The sequence below is a fragment of the Schistocerca nitens genome, chromosome 1 (genome assembly GCF_023898315.1).
Source record: "Schistocerca nitens isolate TAMUIC-IGC-003100 chromosome 1, iqSchNite1.1, whole genome shotgun sequence".
NCBI classification, from domain to species: domain Eukaryota; kingdom Metazoa; phylum Arthropoda; class Insecta; order Orthoptera; family Acrididae; genus Schistocerca; species Schistocerca nitens.
The window spans coordinates 1,269,483,288-1,269,505,087 of NC_064614.1; the positions used below are offsets into that span (position 1 = coordinate 1,269,483,288).

General features: G+C 40.7%; 1 protein-coding gene across 1 annotated transcript in view; it reads left to right on the forward strand.

The window, feature by feature from the left end:
- LOC126239920 (39S ribosomal protein L19, mitochondrial) overlaps positions 1 to 21,800 on the forward strand; it is an 81,960-nt gene that overhangs the window by 17,690 nt on the left and 42,470 nt on the right. Inside the window, exon 3 of the mRNA XM_049947895.1 lies at positions 18,812 to 18,946. Within this exon, the coding sequence (XP_049803852.1) occupies positions 18,812 to 18,946 (135 nt within the window). The remainder of the gene's footprint in view (positions 1 to 18,811; positions 18,947 to 21,800) is intronic.

Sequence of the window (21,800 nt, forward strand, 5' to 3'; positions counted from 1 at the left end):
GAGACTCTTTTCATGAAAACTTAATTGAACAAGTTCAGTTCTGACAGTGGATGTCAGTTGACCGATGTAATCTGGAAATTGTTCAGAAACCTTCTGAAGATTTCATAGATTTATTTTGTAGTAAGATGTCGACTTTGATTCGGCATGACTTCATTGCCAAGCAACAACGAACATTCCTTAACTCTACAAGAGAAAACCTTATGGAATCTGAATTTGTTGTCATATGTGATTTTTCAGAAAATTATAGTATAGTTCTACAGGATGAAGCTCAGAGTTTCCACTGGACAAGACAACAGATTACCATTCATCCTTTTGTTATATATTACAAACAGGAAGACAAAATTGAGCATATGAGCTTTGTCATTGTTTCTGATTGCCTGGAGTGCAATACAACTGCGGTTTACACCTATCAAAAGAAGCTAATTTCATATCTAACAAATAAATTTCAAAAGATTCCAAAAAAGGTATACTATTATTCTGATGGTTCTGCCGCTCAGTATAAAAATAAGAAAAAGTTCCTATACCTTTGCCTTCACGAGGAAGACTTCAACATAAAAGCTGAGTGGCACTTTTCAGCCACAGCACATGGGAAAGGGCCTTGTGATGGAGTAGGGGGTTCAGTAAAGAGACTGGCAGCTCGTGCAAGTTTGCAAAGGCCATACCAAAATCAGATCCAAACCGCACGATATCTATTTGAGTGGGCAGTAGATAATATCACAAATGTTGATTTTGCATATTCCACTCAAGAAGACTACGCTGCTTCAGAAATATTCTTAAAAAGCCGACTTGAAGAGGCATTGACAATCAAAGGAACACAGCAATTTCACGCTTTCATTCCCAACACTACATCAAAATTAATAGCCAAGTACTTCTCAGGTGATATGCAGAGTTGGGAGAGGGAAGTAACTACATCACCAGACAAACTGAAGTTACAAAATGTATCAGGCTATGTCACTACTGTATATGGCAGAAACTGGTGGTTTGGGTACATTTTAGAAAAAAACAAAGAACTTGATGAAGTGAAAATAACTTTTCTTCATCCATGTGGACCAGCTAAGTCATTCTCTTATCCTGCACATGCAGATGTCCTGTGGGTGTCAGTTGTGGATGTTCTCACAAAAGTGAATCCATTTACTCCGACAGGGAGAACATACATTCTTAATGAAAGTGATGTAAACCAAACCCAGTCGGCTTTATTAAAACGTAATATGTGAAGTTCCAAGACAATTTATTGGGAAACTGCTTTCAACTCAAAACTTAATTTTTGTCTCAGGTTAGTGTTAATGTATAGTTTATAGAAAGTTGTTTCAAAATTATTGTTAGTGCCTATTGTGTTAAATTTAGCTATGTACAGATACCTGTTACTCAAAAACAAGCATTATGTATCTAATTTGTTTAATAGTTCCATTTCAAACAACATGGACCAGAACTATTATGTATATACTTGTACTTATTCATACTTTATTTCAGTTTGTAGTTAAATGCTCAATTTCTTGTTTTTGTTATATCGGTTAATATACTGTTAGTGAAGTTGTATGAAATTAAAATAAGCAATCAACTCAATTATAAAATATGCTGATTAGTTTTGGTTTAATAAGGTGATGTTTTGATATTTCTAATACTGTTTTTACTTACCTTTCAGTATATTTTAAAGAAATTCCTGTTTGTTAAAGGAAAAAACTAGGGCCGTTAGTGAAAAACAAGAGTCCGGAATAATTTTTTTTTACAATGAACCCATCATCATCCCACATTTATATTTTACCATGTAATTTACAATAGTATGAAGTAGTTATGGAAATATTTTGAAAATTTTCAATTATGTACTTTTGTAAAAAAAATTAAAATTAAATCAAAATATTAATTAGTATTTTGAAAAGGTTATTAATTAGAAGCTATGTTTTGTTGTATATCCCTGGAAAGAGCATGCAAAATGCTGCAAAATGACACCTTTCCCAGTTCTCTAGCTCAATTAGGGCAGCTCCTAGGACAATTTAAAAAAAGTCCATTCACACATTTTTGGCTGGTTTTTGAAAAGTTTACATAGCCATATTTCAGGAATGGTTTGAGATAAAAAATTGAAATTTGGTATTTTTCTTAGTCTCAGTGCCCACTATAAGTATACCAACTTTCAGTAAAATCTAAGAGGGTGAGGTAAAATAGGTGTGTTGATTTGACATGGAATGACTCTCTGCTGACAACTGTGCTACAAGACTTCAACGGCTGAGATGTACGCCTCCAACTCATGAGCACAGGCCCCTGTTACAGTGTGAGACAAGTCAGGCAAAGGCACATCCACAGCCCTACATGCCATTATTACATTACAAAAAATGCTCACACAGTAAATTGCACAATTTAAAACTATTATAGAACTTATGCCAAGTGACGACTATAGATTAGTTGTTGTTGTTGTTGTTGTTGTTGTTGTTGTGGTCTTCAGTCCTGAGACAGGTGTGATGCAGCTCTCCAGGCTACTCTATCCTGTGCAAGCTTCTTCATCTCCTAAGTACTTACCGCAACCTACATCCTTCTGAATCTGCTTAGTGTATTCATCTCTCGGTCTCCCTCTACGATATTTGCCCTCCACGCTGCCCTCCAGTGCTAAATTTGTGATCCCTTGATGCCTCAGAACATGTCCTACCAACCGGTCCCTTCTTCTTGTCAGGTTGTGCCACGAACTCCTCTTCTCCCCAATTCTATTCAATACCTCCTCATTAGCTATGTGATGCACCCATCTAATCTTGAGCATTCTTCTGTAGCTCCACATTTCAAAAGCTTCTATACTCTTCTTGTCCAAACTATTTATCGTCCATGTTTCACTTCCATACATGGCTACACTCCATACAAGTACTTCCAGAAACGACTTCCTGACACTCTATAATTGATGTTAACAAATTTCTCTTCTTCAGAAAAGCTTTCCTTGCCATTGCCAGTCTACATTTTATATCCTCTCTACCTCGACCATCATCAGTTATTTTGCTCCCCAAATAGCAAAACTCCTTTACTACTTCGAGTGTCTCATTTCCTAATTTATTTCCCTCAGCATCACCCGACTTAATTCAACTACATTCCATTATCCTCGTTTTGCTTTTGTTGATGTTCATCTTATATACTCCTTTCAAGACACTGTCCATTCCGTTCAACTGCTCTTCCAAGTCCTTTGCTGTCTCTGACAAAATTACAATGTCATCAGCGAACCTCAAAGTTTTTATTTCTTCTCCATGGATTTTAATACCTGCTCCGAATTTTTCTTTTGTTTCCTTTACTGCTTGCTCAATATACAGATTGAATAACATCGGGGAGAGGCTACAACCCTGTCTCACTCCCTTCCCAAGCACTGCTTCCCTTTCATGCCCCTCGACCCTAATAACTGCCATCTGGTTTCTGCACAAATTGTAAATAGCCTTTTGCTCCCTGTATTTTACCTCTGCCACCTTCAGAATTTGAAAGAGAGTATTCCAGTCAACATTGTCAAAAGCTTTCTCTAAGTCTACAAATGCTAGAAACGTAGGTTTGCCTTTCCTTAAACTATTTTCTAAGAAAAGTCGTAGGGTCAGTATTGCCTCATGTGTTCCAACATTTCTACGGAATCCGAACTGATCTTCCCCACGGTTTTCCATTCGTCTGTAAAAAATTTGCATTAGTATTTTGCAGCTGTGACTTATTAAACTGATAGTTCGGTAATTTTTACATCTGTCAACACCTGCTTTCTTTGGGATTGGAATTATTATATTCTTCTTGAAGTATCAGGGTATTTCGCCTGTCTAATACATCTTGTTCACCAGATGGTAGAGTTTAGTCAGGACGGCTCTCCCAAGGCCGTCAGTAGGTGTAATGGAATGTTGTCTACTCCCGGGGCCTCGTTTCGACTCAGGTCTTTCAGTGCTCTGTCAAACTCTTCACGCAGTATCATATCTCCCATTTCATCTTCATCTACATAATCTTCCATTTCCATAATATTGTCCTCAAGTACATCACCCTTGAATAGACCCTCTATATACTCCTTCCACCTATCTGCTTTCCCTTCTTTGCTTAGAACTGGGTTTCCATCTGAGCTCTTGATATTCATACAAGTGCCTCTCTTTTCTCCAAAGGTCTCTTTAATTTTCCTGTAGGCAGTATCTATCCTACCCCTAGTGAGATAAGGCTCTATATCCTTACATTTGTCCTCTAGCCATCCCTGCTTAGCCATTTTGCACTTCCTGCCGATCTCATTTTTGAGACATTTGTATTCCTTTTTGCCTGCTTCATTTACTGCATTTTTATATTTTCTCCTTTCATCAATTAAATTCAATATTTCTTCTGTTACCCATGGATTTCTACTAGCCCTCGTCTTTTTACCTACTTGATCCTCTGCTGCCTTCACTACTTCATCCCTCAGAGCTACCCATTCTTCTTCTACTGAATTTCTTTCCCCCATTCCTGTCAGTTGTTCCCTTATGCTCTCCCTGAAACTCTGTACAACCTCTGGTTTAGTCAGTTTATCTAGGTCCCATCCCCTTAAATTCCCACCTTTTTGCAGTTTCTTCAGTTTTAATCTACAGTTCATAACCAATAGATTGTAGTCAGAGTCCACATCTGGCCCTGGAAATGTCTTACAATTTAAAACCTGGTTCCTAAATCTCTGTCTTACCATTATATAACCTATCTCATACCTTTTAGTATCTCCAGGGTTCTTCCATGTATACAACCTTCTTTCATGATTCTTGAACCAAGTGTTAGCTATGATTAGGTTATGCTCTGCGCAAAATTCTACCAGGCGGCTTCCTCTTTCATTTCTTAGCCCCAATCCATATTCACGTACTATGTTTCCTTCTCTCCCTTTTCCTACTCTCGAATTCCAGTCACCGAAGACTATTAAATTTTCGTCTCCCTTCACTACCTGAATGATTTATTTTATCTCATCATACATTTCATCAATTTCTCCATCATCTGCAGAGCTAGTTGGCATATAAACTTGTACTACTGTAGTAGGCATGGGCTTCGTATCTATCTTGGCCACAATCATGCGTTCACTATGCTGTTTATAGTAGCTTACCCGCACTCCTATTTTTTTATTCATTATTAAACCTACTCCTGCATTACGCCTATTTGATTTTGTATTTATAACCCTGTATTCACCTGACCAGAAGCCTTATTCCTCCTGCCACTGAACTTCATTAATTCCCACTATATCTAACTTTAACCTATCCATTTCCCTTTTAAATTTTCTAACCTACCTGCCCGATTAAGGGATCTGACATTACACGCTCCGACCCGTAGAACGCCGGTTTTCTTTCTCCTGATAACGATGTCCTCCTGAGTAGTCCCTGCCCGGAGATCCGAATGGGGGACTATGTTACCTCCGGAATATTTTACCGAAGAGGACGTCATCATCATTTAACCATACAGTAAAGCTGCATGCCCTCGGGAAAAATTACGGCTGTAGTTTCCCCATGCTTTCAGCTGTTCGCAGTACCAGCACAGCAAGGCCATTTTGGTTAGTGTTACAAGGCCTGATCATTCAACCATCCAGACTGTAGCCCCTGCAACTACTGAAACGGCTGCTGCTCCTTTTCAGGAACCACACATTTGCTTGGCCTTTCAACAGATACCCCTCCGTTGTGTTTGCACCTATGGTACGGCCATCTGTATCGCTGAGGCATGCAAACCTCCCCCACCAATGGCAAGGTCTATGGTTCATGGGGGGGGGGGGGGGGAGACAGATTAGTTACAGGACATCATTCTGCACTGATGCAGTACAGGGATTACACAAATATTCAAACTGTCGACGGTCTCTGTCAGTCAATAGACGAGATCGGCCTGTATGCTTTTGTGCTATATGTGTCCCGTCGTGTTTCCACTTCACTATCACATCGGAAACGGTGGACCTAGGGATGTTTAGGAGTGTGGAAATCTCGTGTACATACATATAACACAACTGACACCCAATCACCTTGACCACATTCGAAATCCATGAGTTCCCCGGAGCGCCTCATTATCCTCTCTCAAAATTTCTAATGACTACTGAGATTGCTGATATGGAGTACCTGGCAGTAGGTGGCAGAACAATGCACCTAATATGAAAAACGTATGTTTTTGGGGTGTCCGGATACTTTTGATCACATAGTGTATGTATGTACGTGTGCAATATGTGCCACACGCATATGTGAGCAAAGCTGCAGGTAAAAGGCTAATATATAAATAAAATAAAGTTGTTCTTATTGAGATCTGAGTCAGTGACTTTACAGTTATCGAAGCAGTTCATTACACATTCGACACATACAAATACACACATGAATAGGAACTGTTTTGTGTGCAACTGAGCTTAGAAATCTTCCAATCTTCTAAGCCAGTTTATAGAGTTTTTTGAAAATTGTGTCATACTGTCTTACAAAATTTATGTTTGTCCCCTAAGCTTCAAATCCTATAAGTTGGAAGAAAATAAAAAGAGGGAAAAAGAGGGCCAATCTTCTAAGATCCTATACACAATCACTAGCAGGCCTGTGGTCTTACGTTGGCATATTTGCCTTGTGAGTGGATGGTACAAGAGGACTTACTGCACTCCCTTTTTTCCACTCAAATGAATTTGCAAGAACACAACCTTTGTCATAAAAATATGATTTTTCTTGTAATACTTTATAAACAGTAGAAGCCTACCCGCTGCAGTGCTTGGCTGGTTGACATGCTATGATGCCTCCAGGATGCCTGTTATTCTAGCACATGACAAAATACAATCCGTTCTACTCACTGTAGCCCTTGCAGGATGAGACATACATCTGCTCACTGCAGAGTCTCCCAATGTAACTCTTATTCTAATTCTTAGCAAGATACAATGCATTCCACTCACTGCAGTGCTTGTCTGGTTGAGAAGCAAGTGCTCACTACATATTCTCACAGGTAATTGCCACGTCCACTCACTTGTGGGTTGTTTGACAGGAATTATATGTCATTTGGCTGGAGCCAGTGAGACTACAACATTGTTATTGCGAAAATTACACCTGATACAAAAAAGCAGCATCACAGAAACACGAATTTCCTATTTAATGTATTGAGGGCAAGGAATAATTTTCCTGCCAGTAAAAATATCATTTTGGGAAGGTAATTGCACATATGGAGAACTTACTTCATCAACAGACTGTATGAAAGAAATTCATCTCAATCAAGGCCTAGATGTCACAAACATTGTAAGAACAGTTTGTTTCTTATTACTTCCCATTCATGCATGGTATCTTGTCTGTTTGATCAGATTTCTCTTCCTGAATCTATATGTGGAAATGGGTGAAGGGCAAAGGGAATTACCATTATTAATATGCAGTCATGTGAACTGGAACAACAGTAACATCACAGACACTGGCAGCTGGAGTTGGCTGGCTGTGCAGTCTCATGTTGGTGTCTTGGCGGCAGTGGGAGGTGACGCCACAGAAGGTGGTTGGACCGTCCACTCTGGCAGAGTTTTGACAGAAGCAGGTGATGTTACTGGAAATTATGATTGTCACTGTCTGTGTCTGCATTCCTTGTATTCGGAGTTAAAGACACATTAACATTATCTGCAAAAAAATGCCTCTGAACACTGGTGTTAATGCTGTTGTTTCCAAAGTCCCTAACAGGTCTTAGAAAGCTTGGCAACACAGATGAAACTGAGAACACATGCAACTCAGATGTGCTTAATTTCTCAGTTTTTACACATTCACAAATATCAGAACAAACAAACACATGTGTGAACATAACTATTGCATGTGTTTCACTGCATACAGATCAGAGGACCGAAAAACATAGGATCTGCACTTGCTAGCGTCTGGTCTTGCATTGGTCCATTTACCTTTTGAGTGTACAGTATGAGTACAGTATGAGAGGACTCACTGCCCTCCCTTTATTCCACTCAAATGAATTACAAGAACATAACCTTTGACATAAAAATATGCTTACTCTCATAATACTGCACAAATTGTACAAGCCTGCCCACTGAAGAGCTCGGCTGGCCAAGACATAAATCTGTTCGCTATGGTATCTTCAGGCTAACTGCCATTCTAGTACATGATAAGATACAATCCATTCCACTCACTGCAGCACTTAGCAGGCTGATACACACATCAGCTTACTGCAGATTCACCAAGGTAACTGTCGCATCCACTCACTGGGTCCCTCAGCAATTCCTGCCTATGATGAACAAAGAGGCAGGTAGGTGCTCACAAATACAGTTGCAAAGTTCATGACAGGAACCAGCATATACTGGACAGGGGCACCTGCTCAGTTTGTAAGATGACACTAGAAGGCACTGCAAGTGGCAAAAGTGAGTGAGAGAACCCAACAGGTCCCCTACATAAACTAGCGGTGGATCCAAGTGTGGCCCAGGTATTTATTTACAGCTGTACACCCACGCTTGCACCACACAGCGTCTGGCCGTGTACTTGTTTGTGACATCATATCTCCTTAACCATGTGCCTTATTATGATATAATTTTGCAGTTACATTCAGTGGTATATGTGCATACTGTCTGCAAAATGTTTCACGAATACAGGTAATAGTAAAGAGGTAATAAATTATGCCTCATGCAGTACTTTTACTGCGTGAACAGCAGAAAAGTAGTAAGCGAGAAACATTTTTCATTCCAATGTTTTGTAGGTGTTGTCAGAAAGAGAAATTTTCGTAAAGTTTTGAAATTATGTGTAAACTCTGTTACAAGTTGCTAAGTACTCTTATTCTCTAATACTGGATAAAAGAAGGCTGGAAATTCACATGTTGCAGGGTACACTTATTTTTGACCCCCATCCTTAAGTGGTTCTTATCCCCACAGTGATTGTGAGCTGACAGTAAGGTATATGTGTACCAAGTTTGGTTGAAATCAGTCCAACAGTTTAGGAGGAGATCTCTCTCTCTCACACACACACACACACACATACACACACATACACATTTTTTTATTATAATTGTGGATACTTTACAAGGTGTCCGTAAAAGAATACCTCAGGTATAAATTTTAATAGTGTCAACTGGAAGCATTGTAGAGGGTTGGTTCAAGGCCGTAATTAAAGAGAAACTCAAACAGTTTTAGATAAGTGCATGCTCAAGTACTACTTTGTTGTTTTCCCACATGAAGTGCCACTGCCACATGTGCAAAATGGTGACTTCTGAACTTAAGCACTTTGTGTTCTACAGTTTGCTAAGAGTGAATCTGTAATTTCAGTTCAAAGTGCATTTAGATTGAAGTTTAATTGTGATCACTTGTGTGCGGGATCATCCACTGAGCTGAAGAAGATGTAGACAGTGTCAGAGCATCTTACCTTCGTAGTCCTAAGAAGTGTGATCAAAAAGCAAGTCTTGAACTTTGGTTGCCATAGACGACAGTGAGGAAGGTTTCAAGAAAATATTTACTCCTCCCTCAATACTGGTTAGAGTTAGCATGTGCTTTAAAGTTAGATGGCTATGGTGTAAGTTATAACTTTGCAGTGGGAAGATGACTTTATTGATTGTGTGGTGTTCATTGATGAGGCAACTCTTCATCTAAGTGGGAAGGTAAATGTCCATAATGTTCATACCTGGGAAACAGAAAATACTCATAAACCTGTACAATATCAAATTGATTCCTCAAAATGAAACCTTTCCTGCACTCTTACCTGACATCATCTGTATGGACCACACTTTTTTCTTCTCTGAAGCTACTGTACCAAGGGCTTATCTGGGTACGTTGCAAGAATGGCTCTTTCACCAGTTGGAAGGTTAATGTGAAAACTTTTATTTGGCAACAAGATGGAGCCCCTCCCCTTTGGAATCTCTTTATATGACAGTGGTTGGACCTCAGTCACTGACTGCTGGACTGGCCGTAATTGTCAGTATGGCAGAGCTCATTTCCACTGGCCACCACATCATCTCACTTCACACCCTGCTACTTTTTCCAATGGAACGTCTATATGCTGGCACTACGTAAGGATTTGCCAGAGTTGAGTCACAGAATTGATCCATTACTCCAGACTTGTTAACCAAAGCATGGGAAGGATTGAATTTTAGGTTGAATGCCTGCCATAGCCATATAACTAAAGGTGCACATATTGGACATCTGTAAGAAAAAACTAGATTCATATATCTTCAATTTGGTGTATGGGTTGTTGTGATTGTTCAAATTAAACTATAATAATATTCCACTGAAACTGGGACATTCTTTTGTGGACACCCTGTATATTAAACTCAAATGTGATCAGAAAATTTTGTAATTTGAATTAAGAAGGTGTGTGAACTGAGTGAACAAAACAGATAAGAATGAACACGAATGAAATTTTCACTCTGGAGTGGAGTGTGTACTGATATGAAACTTCCTAGCAGATTAAAACTACATCCGGAACATGAATCGAATTCCATACCATGACTCATGACCGTCCAGGAGGCTCAACGCTCTTTGACGAGTTTGTGCTTGACTACCACATGGCCCCAGACTGTGCAGCATCTTTTTCCTTCTGTGCTGCATGTCTACCCTCATACTATTCTTTCTTCCCTCCCTTGGGGAACATGTCTGGGGTGTTTTTGAGAATGTCCCACATCATCTGTAGCTGACATAAGAACAGTCTCACACCGTTTTTCATTCCTTTTTCCTTTCTTCATTCACCTTCTGCTATCCCTCCTCCACTTCGGCATTTGAGGCTCCTTTTTTTCTTCTTCTGCCCTCTGTGCTCCTGAAGGCCAGCCCACATGTCTGATACATAACAGGTGACTGGGTAACGCGTAATTCCCAGCCCCGGGTCGACAGGTAGAGTTCACGTCTACCCCCCAGTACAGGCCAGGCCCAGGGAGCAATGATTGCCTGAGCTGCTACCTTCCCAAATTGTTGATTGGTCCCTCCATCAGGTATTCGGGAGGTGTGATCTGAGGTGTGAACAATCACCTAAGGCGAGTGCATCCTCTTGTGAAGGGGTCACCCAGTTGGAAGTCATCGGGTATGCTGAAAATCATGGGGGATTTTCTTGCAGTGAGCCAGTCATCATCTCTATAGTCATCATCTCTATAGTCATCATCTCTATAGTCATCATCTCTATAGTCCACGTCTACCAAACGTAAACGGAACCAAGCTCCCAATTCAATAACTCTCCCAGCTATACCACAGCTCCTCATGGTTTCACATACTGAAGACGGTCTGTCCTTTGCAATGATAAATCTGTTTCTAATTCAGAAAGGTGTAGATACAATTGCCAGCCCTGTGAAATCCCGCTCTCATTTATGCAGTGGCACTTTGCTTTTGGAGACGACTTCTGATTCTCAAGCACAACAATTGCTTGCTGCTTTGCTCCTCCACGGCCATCCTATTCATGTTGAGGTCCGTAGAACTCTGAATTCTTCCCGTGTTGTTATTTACACGAGGCTGCTTGACGGTCTGACCGAGGCCGAAATCCAAACGTATCCCTCTGATCAGGATGTCATTGTCATCCATCAGGTGACGAGAAATGTAGATGCCTCCTTAGCGCCTACAGGCACTATTTTTCTCACCTTTGACAGAGTGGTTCTTCCGCCGAAGATCAAAGCATGCTGTGAAGTTATCACAGTATGACTGTACATTCCGAACCCAATGTGCTGCTACCATTGCCATTGTTTCAACCACATTCAAATGTCTTGACACCCGGCGAAATGTGTAACCTGTGGTAGGGGTGCGCTTCTCCCCATTGTATCAACTGCAACGGCAACCATGCCGCCGCCTCTCGAGATTGTCCCATGTATCTCGATGAGCGGGCTGTCCTGTAGATCCAGGTAAAGGACAAAGTACCTTACCCAGTCACCCACAAGTTACTGGCTAATCGCAAATCCTGTGTTCTGCCATCTGGCACTTACATTATTGTTCTTGCTACATCTCGCTCCATGAAGAAAATGACCATGCAGACGTATGACCTGAAATTCGACTCTGAGGTTTTGTGAAATCACCCAGTATCATAGTAGCATCCTTAGTCATTCGATGTCACCAGCCTAGACTGCCTCCAGCTTATTGGGCAACTACCTCACCTCTCTTTCTGCTACTAGGTGACTTTAATGTGACCCATCCCCCTTGGGGTTCTCCCAGAACCTTAAAACAGGAGCACCCATTTTATTTTCATACTCCTCGCAACTGCCCAGCTTGCCCATCGTCTTTAGTAGTCCATTCTCTCTAACACATACTTGAGCAACCATTTCCCATGTGCTATCCATTTGCTGACAACTACCCCACCTTCGTGCACACCCAAATGGCAGCTTAGTAAGGCTGACTTGAGGCTTTACTTCTCCTTGGCAACCTTCGACGAACAAGATTTCCCCAATTACGATGACGAGGTGGAATACCTTACAAACGTTATCCTTACCGCCACAGAACATTGCATTCCTTGCACTTTTCTTTACCAAGCTATGTCCCGGGTCCTTGGTGACTAAGGCGTGCCACAATGCAATTTGTGTGCGGAGACATCCTTTCCATGTTCTTAATCTTCATGCTATGATGACAAATCGCATTCATTATAAACAGATGCATGCATAGTGTTGTTGCATTCTTCAGGATAGCAAAAAAGATAGCTGGTGTTCATTCACTAGGTCTTTTAACAGTTCCATTTCCTCTTCTGTCATGTGGACCAACATCCTACGGCTCTCTGGTACCAAAGTCCTTTCCCTGATAGTAGCAGACAATGTCATTGTGCACCCTATTGCTTTCTCCAACACCTTGGGCCACCATTCTGTGGAGATTTTGAGCTCCTCCCACTATCATCCTGCCGTCCTCCATTGGAAACGAGTGGAGGAGGCTCAGGTGATATCCTTTGCTTCTCAGAATCATGAGTGCTGCAAACAGCCTTTATTATGAGGAAGCTATAGCATGCACACACTTCATCCCAATCCTCTGCCCCAGGGCCAGACACTGTTCACGTTCAGATATTACAGCACCTTTCTCTTGTGGGCAAGCACTTTCTGCTTAATACGTACAACCACATCTGGACAGAGGGCACATTTCCCAAACGCTGGCATGAAGCCACTGTCATACCCATACCCAAGCCCAGCATGGACAAACACCTTCTTTCTAGCTACCACCCCATTTCTCTCACCAGCTGTATTTGCAAGGTGATGGAACATGTGATTCATGCCCAGCTGGTATGGTGGCTTTAGTCTCGCAATTTACTAATGACTGCACAGTGTGGATTTTGTGCGTGCTGTTCTGCAGTTGACAAACTTGTCACTTTGTCCACCCATGTCATGAATGGTTTTCTGCAGAAATCCCAGACAGTGGCCATTTTTTTTTTCGATATGGGGAAAGCCTACGACATCTGCTGGAGGACTGGTATCCTCTGTACTCTCTACACGTGGGGCTTCTGTGGCCGTCTGCCCCGTTTCCTTCAGAAATTTTTAAAAAGACCGAGTTTTCAAGGTACTTGTGGGTTCTTGTCAGACAACTTTATCCAGGAAAATGGTGTGCTTCAGGAGCATCATGCTCTTTGCTATTGCCATTAACCCTATAATGGCCTGCCTCCCGCCGGGCATCTCTGGCTCCCTTTTTGTTGATGATTTTACCGTCTGTTGTAGTTCTCCACATACTTGCCTCATTGAGTGGCATCTTCAGCAGTGTTCCAATCATGTTTACTTATTGAAGATCAACAATGGCATTCATTTTTCCATTGACAAAACCGTTTGTATGAGTTTCTGATGGCACAATCGGTTTCTTACACCATCTTTACATCTTGGGCCTGCTGGTCTTCCATTTGTTGAAACTATGAAATTCCTGGGGCTCATGCTTGATAGGAAACTTTCATGGTCCTCACACATGACTTATCTGGCAGCCCGCTGTATGCGGTCCCTCAATGGCCCATGTGTCCTCAGTGGTACTTCCTGTGTGCAGATCAAACCACCCTCCTCTGTTTGTATCAGTCCCTTGTCCATTCGAAGCTCAACTATGGGTGTTTCGTTTATGAATTTGCATGTCTGTCCCTTCTATGACATTTCAATACTACCCACCATCGTGGCATCTGTTTGCCTGCTGGTGCCTTTTACACTAGCCCAGTTGAGAGTCTGTATGTAGCAGCTACCAAACTAACGCTATCCTACCACTGCAACTTTCTCCTCAGCAGATATGCATGCCATTTATCTGCAATGCATGGCCACCCATCTTATGCCTCCTTCTTCGATGACTCCTTTGACCGCCAGTATGGGGCGCATCCCTCTTCTATGTTACCTCCTGGAGTTCGCTTTTGGCTCTTGCTCCAGCAGCTTAACTTTATACTCCCTGCAACTATCCCAGTGGGTGTGAACCCTTCACCACCTTGGCTTTGTGTGGTGGCCCATGTTCACCTTGGCCTTCATTCACTTCCTAAGGACACTACTCAACCCTCACTCTATCACCTTCAGTTTCATGACCTTCGCATGGAACTTCGCAATAGTACCTTTGTGTTCATTGATGGCTCTCAGACCGACTGTGGTGTTATGTGTGCTTTGGTCATTGGTACCGACATTTTTCGGTACTGGCTTCTGGAACACTGCTCAGTATTTACAGCAGAGCTCTTCACCCTGTATGAGGCCATGCAGTACACCCGACAACACAGGCGTTTCAGTTGCGTCATCTGCTCAGACTCTCACAGTGCCGTTCAAAGCCTCTGTATGCTGCACACCATCTATCCCTTAGTGCAACGGGTCCAGAAAAGCTGTCACTGCTCACTCTTGATGGAGCCAGTGTGATGTTTATGTGAGTTCCTGGTCACATTGGTCAGACAGGAAACAAGACTGCTGCTGCTGCTGCCAAGACTGCGGTCCACATACCTCAACCCGCTAGTTCTTACATTCCATCCGAAGATCTCTGTCTTGTGGTCTATCAGCAGGTGGTGTCACTTTGGCATTGCCACTGGTCCTCCCTTCATGGGAACAAGCTCCAGGTCATTAAGCCTCTCCCAGCAGCTTGGACAACCTTCTCTCGGCCCTCTCACCACGTGGAGATCATTTTAACCAGGTTGCTTACTGGGCACTATCTTTTCAGTCATCATCATTTGTTAAGTGGTGCCATTTGTTAAGTGTTGCACATTTCACCCAACTTTTAATTGTCCACCATTTCCTGACAGAATGCCCTTATTTTTAACCACGTACGTTTCTGTTTGTGTTTGCTGTCTGAGTTATCGGCTGTTTTAGTGAATGCTTTGCTGGCTGTCAACTGCATTTCACTTTTTGTCTGTCATAGCAATATGGCGAAGGCTATTTAATTTTTAGTTCTGGAGCTCCGTGTTTCTATGGCATATTTTACAGACCTTCCTCCACTTTCCCATTTTTAGCAGTCTTCTCTTCTGTTGATTGGGACTGACATGTAGTCATTTTTAACTCCTCTCTTTGTCTTTATGTTTTACAGTTTTGACAGGGGCGCTTATGACCCTAGTTGTTTTTGTACCTTAAAACAAACAAAATGACTCTTGACCTGTCCTCACAGCTTTAATTCTGCCAGTACCTCTTCTCCTACATTCCAAACTTCACAGGAGCTCTTCTGCAACTTTGCAGAACTAGTACTCCTGGAAGAAAGGATACTGAGGAGACATGGCTTAGCCATAGCCTTGGGGATGTTTTCAGAATGAAATTTTCATTCTGCAGCGGAGTGTGAGCTGACATGAAACTTCCTAGCAGATTAAAACTATGTGCCGGACCGAGACTTGAACTCGGGCACTTTGCCTTTCACAGGCAAGTTCTCTACCATCTGAGCTACCCAAGCATGACTCACGACCCATTCCCACAGCTTTAATTCTGCCAGTACCTCATCTCCTATCTTCCAAACTTCACAGAAGCTCTTCTGCAGACATTGCAGACATTAGAAGAAAGAATATTGTGGAGATAGGCTTAGCCACACCTTGGGGGATGTTCCCAGGTAGAACTAGGAATTTCATACAGCAAGGACAACTGTCAGTGACGTGTTAAAGAACAGCCTGTTCCATGTAGAGTACCAACCAGGTGCCCGTGGGAACTGGCGGATGGGGGTGGCCAAACAACTGCCATGAGGGCAATCTTCCAAACTTCACAGAAGCTCTTCTGCAGACATTGCAGAACTAGCACTCCTGGAAGAAAGAATATTGTGGAGATAGGCTTAGCCACACCTTGGGGAATGTTCCCAGGCAGAACTAGGAATTTCGTACAGCAAGGGCACAACTGTCAGTGACGTGCTAAAGAACAGCCTGTTCCATGAAGAGTACCAACCAGGTGCCCATGGGAACTGGCGGATGGGGGTGGGCAAACAACTGCCATGCGGGCAGTCAGTCAGTCAGTCAGTCAGTCAGACAGACCATAGCCTATGTGATCATACTGCTCCAGTTGAATGGCTACAGCTAGTGGCTCACACATATGCAGAATGTGTAAAATAGGGCAGTCTGCTGGGTAATCTATACTACCTGCACAGGCCTGCAGTTCAACTGACAGGAACTCCCAGGTGTGTGTGTGTGTGTGTGTGTGTGTGTGTGTGTGTGTGTGCGCCCTATGCACATTGTGATGCCTATAAAACACACACACACACACACACACACACACACACACACACGAACTAACTAACTATGCTTCAAAGAAGCTCCGCCACTCTATAAGCACATGCCGCTGCTTGGATCGGACAGTGTTAAATTCTTCAGCAACAAGCCAATACTACCATTACAGTTAAGTGAAGTCAATTCTGCACAGGTGCTACTATTAAACCAGAAAATGAGGAATAACAATGGGACCTTCTGTTGTGAACAGGACATAGGAACTAAATTGAAAATGGTGGTTTATGTTGAAAAGTAGATAAAGTGCTGTAACAACTTTTTACAGAAAGAAATGAGTGGTTGCAAACATTATAAAAGGATAAGTAAGAAACAATTGGTCAAATGTATAATGTACTGCCATATGTGCATTTAATGTGAACATTGTTAACTACAAACAACAATTATTTACTGAGGATGAACTTGTGATCATGCAGAGGGTTAACGAAGACTTGCTGGGCACATAAGAAATCCAATGCAGTAATTTTAAAAGAAATAAAGGAGAAAAAACCTTTTGGTTAGTATTTAGGAAAAAGTGTTTTTTAGTTACTTTCTTAGACATATAGACCTCGGGCAAGAAAGACAAAGGAAGGCCACAGCAGAAAATAATAGTAACAAAAAGTTGATATCATAAAGTAGATATCAGCACAAAATAGAGAAGAACAATGACAGTAACACTGCGTGTCAATGCAGCACCAGCAATGGATGGTAATACTGTTAACTGTCTGCCCTCAGGCTACAAGTACACATAAGACGACTGCTCACGTCACCTGAGGAGGAATACTACCCCAGTCTTGAAAATATACCATCAGTCCGTTTATTCTAGAATGAGTCCTTTCTTCAAAGTGTGTGCTGGTACCACAAGCTATGCCGGTGAACTTTCGTGAAGTTTGGAAGGTAGGAGAGAGGCAACTGGCAGAAGTAAGGTGTGAGGACAGGTCATGAGTCATGCTTGGACAGCTCAGTCTGCAAAGGGCAAGATGGTCTCACGTTCGAGTCCCCATGCAGCACACAGTTTGAATTTGGTAGAAAATTTAAATCCATTATTGTTTAAAATATTCACCATGTGAACACACTTATTTAGAGAATGCAGTTTTAACCACATCAAGGTTTCAGGAAGAACACTTCTCATGAACCCAAATAAGAATTAGAGTAACTTAAAAATCCACAGCCAGGCTTAACAGATTTGGTTTCGGTAGTTTTTCTCATAAAGAAAATTCAAAATGACATTGTCAAGGCTCAAATAGAGGCCACCTGATTTGTGGTAGGAAAGGGAAAAAGTCAACTCTTCCTGTTCATGTTAATGAGGCAAATGATATTGGTTGACAATAAAACCTTGAAATGACTGTGAATATCATTTAGTCATAAACTGAAAGGTCTATCTAACATTACTGTCCAAACACTGAAGTTGTATTTCAATTATTTCTTTCATTTTTTATTCAGTTCTTAAAATAGTTAAGGATCCAACCAGTAGAAAGAACTTTTATGCAGGTACCTCTTATAAAGCATCTGTATTGGCTGGCACAACCTTCACCTTTAAATACTGGTGTGCTCAGTGGACTTGCATCAGTTTTCAAGTGTTACACTTGTTGCTGTCATGAGAAACAGGTGGAGAAGGTAGCTTCCTTGGGATAATGTCATTTTATATCAAATCTCCGTGATATTCATGTATCAGGATGGATCTGGAGGATGTTATTGTATTTAACTATGTGGGATGTCTGTTCTAGTTTTTTCTATTACACATTTTTAAGTTCTTTGAAACATTACTTTCATGATGTTTTTTGTTAAATTACACAATAAACATATCCTATTGATTGAACTTCTGGAAAGTGGAAAGTAAGAAAGAAACAAGTAATTCTATATTTTGATAGCCAGGAAATTCTCGTAAATTTTGGAGCTTGCAGATTGTGCACATGGCTTTTGAAAACTGGTATTATGGATAGGGAAAACTAGAGAAGCTGCAGTAACAGTAACTTTGATATTTGAGGTTTTTTTTTTATCGTGATCAGTAAAACCTTATTTCTGTGTGTACAACTGGGTTAGTTATCTGTGTTTTGCGCTTTTTGTTGGTTGTTTTCCCCATTCTTCTTTTTTCTTCATCTGCATTCAGTCTTCACATTCCCAACTTTTCCTCTTTCTCCCTTCAGTCAATGCATGCATGTATGTGTTCCTTTTTGTTCATCCATCATAATATTAGGCAACAAAGAGGAAACTTTGATTCAAAATATGTAAGTCAGTATTTCTGTGTGTATTTCATTCACTCTTGAGTAGAACGTATCTTTAACCTCTTGTTATTCATATTTATCAAATGATTACATTATGGTATGTTATTAAGCTCATTGCAATTCAACGGTGTTCTTTTATTTTGTCAGGAAGCATAATGGCTGTCACAACATCTGATCCTCATGCACAGAATAAAGTTAATCGGTTTGTTGGCATATGTATCAGCCGAAGTGGATGCGGCCTAAGAGCGTCATTCATTCTTAGGAATGTTGTTGATCATCAAGGTAATATCTAAGGTTGTATATTATATTTAAGCTAAATCCAAAATGCATTTCCCATAAAAGTTTCAGTTTTTTTACGCATTTGGTTCCATAGGACCAAATTGACGTACAAATCTCCAAGGTCATGGAATGTGTCAGTACATGAAACTACAATATGAAAATAATAACAGAAAAAATAAAATGTTTATGAACCCAAATACAGACAAACCATAAGTGTATGTAAACACAGTCAACAATATAACACAGGAATCAGCTTAATTTTTCAAGGAACTCTTTGACAGTATAGGAGTGACCCACGAGAGAGAGCATCATTTTTGGATTTGAAAGAGTGTGAATTACTGCTAAAATTTTTGAATTCTTGTGGTAGCTTATTGAAAATGGATGTAGCAGTATACTGCAGACTCTTTCTGCAGAAGAGTCAAGGAAGTGCAGTCCAAATGCAGATTGGATCTCTGCATAGTATTAACTGAGTGAAAGCTGCTGATTCTCTGGAATAAGCTGATATTGTGAACAAGAAACGACAGTAAAGAATATAAATATTGAGAGGCCAATGTCAGAATACCCAGACTAATGAACAGGGGTCGACAAGAGGTTCGCGAACTTACACCACTTACTGCCTGAACCACCCATTTCTGAACCAAAAGTATCCTTTGCAAATGGGAAGAGTTACCTGAAAATATAATACCATACATCATAAGTGAATGAGAATAAGCAAAGTAGACTACTTTATGTTGTGTTGAACTATCACTTACTTCAGATACCGTTCGAATAGTAAAAATGGCAGCACTAAGTCTTTGAATAAGATCCCGAATGTGGGCTTTCCAAGACAGTTTACTATCTATTTGAACACTAGAAATTTGAGCTGTTCAGTTTCACTAATCATATGACCATTCTGTGAAATTAAAATGTAAGGTTTTGTTGAATTGTGTGTTAGAAACTGTAAAAGCTGAGTCTTACTGTGATTCAGTGTTAGCTTATTTTCTACAAGCCATGAACTTACGTCATGAACTGTGTATCTAAAACAGTGCCAGTGGTGCACGCAGCATCTTTTGCTACAATCAGCAAACAGAAATATTTTAGAGTCACCTGTAATACTAGAGGGCATATCACTTATATAAATAAGGAACAGGATTGGCCCCAGGACCAATCCCTTGGGACCTACCATCCCCCATTTAACTGTGTCCACTCAGAGCCCACATCATAGCCATTCTCAACACCATGGATAATGACCTTTTTCTATCTGTTGTGAAAGTAAGAGGCAAACCAATTGCATCCCATAATGGTCCAACTTCTACAGCAATATTTTGTGATCACCACAGTCAGATGCCTTAGTTAAATCAAAAAAGATGCCTAGCATTTGAAACCTGTTGTGTAATCCATCCAGTACCCCACAGAGAGAAGAGAATATAGCATTTTCAGTTGATAAACAACTTCTAAAACCTAACTGTACAATTTGATAGCAAATTGTTTTTAATAATTGGCATAGAAATAGGTCTAAACTTGTCTACATTATCCCTTTCCCCCTTTTATAAAGCAGCTTGACTAATGAGTGCTTTAATCATTCAGGTAGGGCTAACATGTGCAGCACAGTAGTTTAATATTCTGATAGGCACTCCATCATATCCATGAGAGTCCTTAGTCTTCAGTGGCTTGATCATTGACTGTATCTTCCCCTTTGCCAATATCACAGAGGAGTATTTTAGACATCAGTCTCAGAAAGGCATTTTCCAAGAGAGTTATATGATTCCCTGTAGAATTGTTCAGAAAGTGATTGTTAAATACTTCACATATATCTAACTTACCTGTAAAACAGAAATATTTTTACTTTGAACTGACATTATATTGTTGACCTTGTGCTGCTGACCAGACAATTCCTTCATGACTGACCATATGGTTTTAATTTTATCCAGTGAATTTGGTATTCCATTTGCATACCATGTACTCTTTGCCTTCCTAATAACATTTTTAGCATCTTACAGTATTGTTTGTCTTGGGCTACTTACTGTAGCTCGATCGTGACTACTTCTAACATTTTGATATAATTCCCACTTTGTGCTACATGATTCCTTTATCCCACTAGTCAGCCACCCAGGCTGTCTTTTACTGCTAGTACCCTGTTTGGAACTTTCTAATGGAAAGCAACTTTCAAATAGCACGAGAAATGTGTTTATTAAGGAAAGCATTATATTTGTCATCTATGTTATCAGCACCATGAACATCTTGCTACTCTTGTTCTGTAACAAGGTTTAAAATACTCTCTTTTTTGCATTGGATTAGCTTTTCTACATAGTTTGTAATTCTGTGTACCCTTTGTTTGAGTACAAAACCTTTTAGTGTTGTAATTTGTGTGTCATGGTCTGAAAGGCTTCACTCTTTTACTAACAGAATGCCCATGTAATAATGAAGAATGAATAAAAATATTGTCTATGGTTGTGCTACAGTTCCCCTGCACCCTGGTTGGAAAAAACCCAGTCTGCATCAGATCATACGAATTTAGGAGATCTACCAACATTCATTTTCTTGCACAATCTCATATGAAATTTATATTGAAGTCAACCACACATAACTAATTTTGGCACTTTCTATAAAGTGAGTCAAGAACCCTCTCTAGCTTCAGCAGAAATGCTCTGAAGTCAGAGTTAGGGAATCTATAAATAACAAGAATTAAAAGTTCAGTTTCAGTAAATTGAGCTGCCCCTGCACAACATTCAAATACCTGTTCAGTGCATTGCCATGATATGTCTATGGACTAAAATGGAATACTGTTTTTTATGTACATGGCCACTCTCTCACTCTGCAAAGAACTTGGAAAACAGCCAGCTAATCTATATCCTGGTAAAGGAAGCCTCTGAATTGT